Below are 5,239 nucleotides of genomic sequence, written 5' to 3' on the forward strand. Positions count from 1 at the left end.
TTTTTTTTTTTTTTTTTTTTTTTTTGTGCAGCAGAGTCTTGCTTTAAGGGAAAGGAAGTTGATGACCTTAACATCGGAGATGGCCTCAGCCCTTTAGTATCGGAGACACAGAAGCCTGCTGCCAACCTGACCCCCCTTTGCTTTTTGTTTTTGAGGCAGAGTCTTGCTCTGTAGTCCAGATGACATGGAATTTGCTGTGTAGAGCAGGCCAGCCTTGAACTTGTAGTGACCCTCCTGGGTTGACTGTTTGCTCTCTTGAGATGGTGTTTCTTTCCCTGTAGATCCCTCATAGACCTGGTAGTAACCATGTAGCTCAGAACTAGCTTGTGTAGCTAAGAATGACCTTGAACTTCTGATCCTTCTGCCTCTACTTCCTAAGGAATGCCAAAATTACAGGTGTGTGCCACCGTGTCTGTTTCATGTGGTACTGGGTATTGAGTCCAGGGCTTTGGGCACCCTAGGCAAGTACTCTACCAGCTGAGTTGCACCTACAGCCTCCAATCCCAATCCTTTAAATTTTTTTAAAAAATTTTATGTATGTGGGTGTTTTGCCCTCATGTATTTCTTTATACTACAAGTGTGCCTGATGCTAGTGCCACCAGGAAAGGGTGTTGGATCCCCTGGAACTGAAGTTACAAATGATAGTGAGCCATCATGTGAGTGTTGGGAATCAAACCCTATCATTCCCAATTCTTAAAGGACTACTTTTAAGCCTGGGAATGATGATATACACCTGTAAACCCAACAGTGAAGTACTGAGGTGAGCAGACTGTTTGAGCCCACAAGTTCAACACTTAGCCAGACAACATAGCAGGAGAGCCAGGTATGGTGACATATGTCTATAATCCCAGCACATGGAGGCTGAAGCAGGCAGAGTGTATGTGTGAAGCCAGCATAACCTATGTAGTGAGACCCTGTCTCAGACAAACCAAAGAGAAATGCTGTTTTATTACATGCTGTTTTTCTCAATTCTCCTCATAGGTATAATCAAAGGATATCACTTGCTATTCCCAATCTAGGCAATACTAGCCAGCAAGAGTACAAAGTGTCTTCAGTGCCAAACACATCTCAGAGTTATGCCAAAGTTATTAAAGAGCATGGGTAAGTTGAAAGGTAAACTGGGTTCTTTGGGGAATGGTATTGCCTTTGTTGATATTTTTCAAAGTGTAAGGAGAAATGTAAAGTCACATTTGTTTCAACTGAAATTGAAGAAAACAAAGTTCTCTAGGCCACCACCACTATCACCACCATATATCAGAATTTATTCTTAATAAACTATAGAAATGGGCGCTGGAGAGATGGCTCAGCGGTTAAGAGCACTGAGTGCTCTTCCAAAGGTCCTGAGTTCAATTCCCAGCAACCACATGGTGGCTCACAACCATCTGTAATAGGATCCAGTGCCCTCTTCTGGTGTGTCTGAAGACAGCTACAGTGTACTCATACAAATAAAATAAATAAATCTTTAAAAATAAATAAATAAATAAATAAATAAATAAATAAATAAATAAATAAACTATAGAAATGATCCCTAAAGCTGAGTATGGTGACTCACACCTGCAATCCCAGCACCTGAGAGGCTGACACTGGTGGTGGTCCTAAGTTCAAGGCCAGCTTACCAAGTAAGACCCTTCCTCAAGACAGAGAAGCAGCAGCAACAACAACACCCAGCAAAACCAATCTGCTCTGTAGAGAATGGTAGTGCATGCTTGTAATCCTAGCATCAAGGAAGAAGCAGCAGTGGATTTCTGCTGACTTCCATGCTAGCCTCTGCTACATAGTGAAACCTTGTCTCAAAAAGATAAAAATCTAAAATACTGAGGCTAGAAAGATACTTCAGTAGAGATTAAGCATGAGACCTGAGTTTGTATTCTCATCCTGTGAAAACTGAGTGGGAGGCTGGAGAAAGGGAGCTCAGTGATTAAGAGCCCTGTTGCGCTGCAGAGGACATGGGCTCTATTGCCAGCACCTGCAGAGTGGCTCACAGCCACTGTAACTCCAGCTAGGAGACCAAGGACCCACTTCTGGATTCTGCAGGTACCGGGTATACATGTGGTTCACAGACAAATGTGCAAATAAAACTAATTAGTTAAAAATAAAAGGCTGGGCTGGGCATAGCACATTTATGACTCCTGCACTAGGAGCACACAAATAGGAAGGTGCTTGGGACATGCCAGTCAGCCAGCAAAACAGCCAAATTGGAGAAGCCCAGGTTCTATGAGAGACTCTGTCTCAATAATAAGGTGGAGAGAATAAGAGGACACCTGACAGTGACCTCTGGCCCCTATACAAGCATACACATTGAAGCTCACTTTTATACACACATGAACAAACATACATGTGAACATTTATACACACATGCACACATGCACTACACATACTTAGGCAAACACAGACACACAAATAAAAGAATCCCTAAAAGTACTAATTTTTTTATACTTACTAAAAAGAAAATTTAATTTTATTGTATCTTTCCTCAAGTTTTATGTATTATGTTTTTAAAGATTTTTTTTTTACATTTTACTGTATGTATGTATGTAACTGTTTGTCTGGGTCTATATATGTTCATTCATTGTGTGTGCAGTGCCTGAGGAGAGCAGAAGAGAGCACTGGATCCTCTGGAACTAGAGTTATGGATGCTCTGATTGGCAGTGTTGGTGCTGGGATCTGAGCTCAGATCCTCTGCAGGAGCAGCAAGAGCCACCCCTCAAGCTGCTTTCCTTAGGTTTTCAAAAGTACAACAGCCAGGTGTGGTTGCACACACCTTTAATCCCAGTACTTGGGAGGCAGAGGTGGGTGCGATGTCATGATTTCCACACCAACAGGGACTTCATAATGAGTTTCAGACCAGCAAGGGTTACATAGAAAGACCCTATCTAAAAATAAAGATAGTTTTTTAAAAAAAAAAAAAAAAAAAAAAAAAGGATAAACAGAGTTACTGGAAAATATTCTGTTTTTAATTAGTGTTCTTTTTTATTATCTTTCTGTAATTCTATCGGGATAAGCATTTTATTACTTAGATGTCACCTTTGAGTCACAGCACATACTACTGTGGTCAAAGTGATAGTCATGGTGATTTTAATAACTTTGACATCTTTTTTCTGTCTTCTAGTACTGACTTTTTTGACAAGGATGGAGTCATGAAGGACATCAGGGCAATTTATCAGGTTTATAATGCACTTCAGGAGAAAGTACAGGTAAGTGGTATTTCCAGCTTGTTCATATTGCTTAAATCCTACTTTGTAAATAAATAAAGAAACAAACAAATATATCTTCTAGCTGACAGGTAAATGAGCAGTGAGTGGTTCAAAAGTCAGAATGCACTTTGCTAGGATAACTTCTGTCAGATATCAGTCACAGAATCCTGCCTCCTTGTTGAGGGGGAGGCACTGCAGTACTTATTAATGCTGCTTCTTAGAACATGCAGGACCCCTTTGCAGTCGTGCTTTTTTCTGGAAGGTGAGTTTGAAGAGGGGTGCTGAGAACAGTTGCTCTGTCAGTTATTTTCTAAGGGGAGACAGTGTCATAAGCTGACACCCAGTCTAGCCCTGATTCCATCTAATCAGTTCATTTTGCTCCCAGACACCACTATGGAGTGGGAGGATCGCAGCGGGATCTGTCTCTTCCTAGCCCATCATGCTAGTACCGCCTCCATCTGCCAGCTACAGGCTGGGCGTCCTTCCCACTATACTTCTATTTGAGAATGAGAAGAAAAGTGGCAAAGTTGGAACTCTCCTAGGCCTGGGGAAGACCCCAGCAGATAGAGGGAGGAGTGAAAGTAGCATCTAAAGTGGGAAAGCCCGGGCATGGTGGTATACGCCTTTAATCCCAGCATTTGGGGGGCAGAGGTAGATGGATCTCTGTCAGTTCGAGGCCAGCCTGGTCTACAGAGTGAATTCCAGGACAGCCAGGGCTACACAGAGAAACCCTGTCTCAAAAAACCAAAGTCTACAATAAGATAATGGGGAAAGCCTTAGTAAAAGGGTAAAGTAGTACAGCGCAGTTTCCAGAGGGAAAGCTAGTCACGCTCATTTGTGCCAAACTTCTTTCCTGGAAGTTTCTGATACTTCTGCTATGGGAGGAATGTGTAGTGGAAAACAGCTTTTTGTTCTGAATTCATGACCATGACCTTTCAGACCGTTTATACTAGCCAAACAACTTCTAAATGGTGTCACACACTTACCTTGCTGATTAAAAAAAAGCCAGCTCTCATAGTGGTTATTGGTAGCTGAATTACATACATTCAAACCTCAACTTTGAAACTTACTTTCTTTTCCAGAGATCCCTTATCATAATTTTCAGTTAAATAAATCTATCTTATCTGTTTCTCAATTTTTTATTTTATTTTGCCTGTGTCTGGATGTGCACCATATGTATGCAATGCCCCTGAAGGCCAGACCATGGCATCAGATTCCCTGGAGCTTGGAGCTTGAGTTTGATCCCTGGAACCCACTTAAAGGTGGAAGGAGAGAACTGAATCCACCAAGATTCTCTCTGGACATGTGGTCATGGCACACCCTCATCATACACAAACATGCTCATTTTGCATTTGTTAATTTTTTAAATTTATTAAATGTGTGGGGGGGTGCATGCATATGAAAGCAAGTACCCACGCAGGCCAGATAATTCCATTGAGCTAAAGTTACAGATAGTTATGAGTAACCCAATATGGGTGGTAGGAACTAAGTTCAGGTCCTCTGCAAGAGCAGTCCTGCTCTCAACCACTGGGCCATCTCTCCAGCCCCTAATGATATTTTTTTTTTTAAATGGTGACTAAAACTGATTCTTCGTTGTATTAATATAATATAGCTTTGTGCACACAGCCTTAAAAAAAAAAATCAGAGAAGTGGCTCAGTGGCTAGAGAATGCTCGCTGTTCAAGCATGAGGACTAGGATTCAGATCCTAGTGTCCAACATAACAGACTGGACATAGTCCTGTGCACTGAGCTGGCAGAGACAGTCAGCAGCTTCCAGTCTAGCTTTCAGCTTCCTATCTAGCCCAAAACCTCATGAATACCATGTTAGGGAGAGAAACTTTCTCAACAGAGAAAAGCAGGGAGTGGTAGAGGGGGACACCCTGATGCTTTTCTCTCATCTTTGTGTGTGCACCCCGACACACAGACGGTTTTTAACATTTTTAAAATTGTGAACGATTCTTTTTTTTTTTTAAAGATTTATTTATTTATTATATGTAAGTACACTGTAGCTGTCTTCAGACACTCCAGAAGAGGGAGTCAGATCT

General features: G+C 41.6%; 1 protein-coding gene across 1 annotated transcript in view; it reads left to right on the forward strand.

Annotated features, from left to right (window-relative positions):
- Positions 1–5,239, forward strand: part of Abraxas2 (abraxas 2, BRISC complex subunit) — a 26,475-nt gene that overhangs the window by 16,144 nt on the left and 5,092 nt on the right. Inside the window, exons 6-7 of the mRNA XM_021198579.1 lie at positions 982–1,101; positions 3,110–3,194. Of these exons, the coding sequence (XP_021054238.1) occupies positions 982–1,101; positions 3,110–3,194 (205 nt within the window). The remainder of the gene's footprint in view (positions 1–981; positions 1,102–3,109; positions 3,195–5,239) is intronic.

Source organism: Mus pahari, chromosome 1 (genome assembly GCF_900095145.1).
Source record: "Mus pahari chromosome 1, PAHARI_EIJ_v1.1, whole genome shotgun sequence".
Classification (NCBI taxonomy): domain Eukaryota; kingdom Metazoa; phylum Chordata; class Mammalia; order Rodentia; family Muridae; genus Mus; species Mus pahari.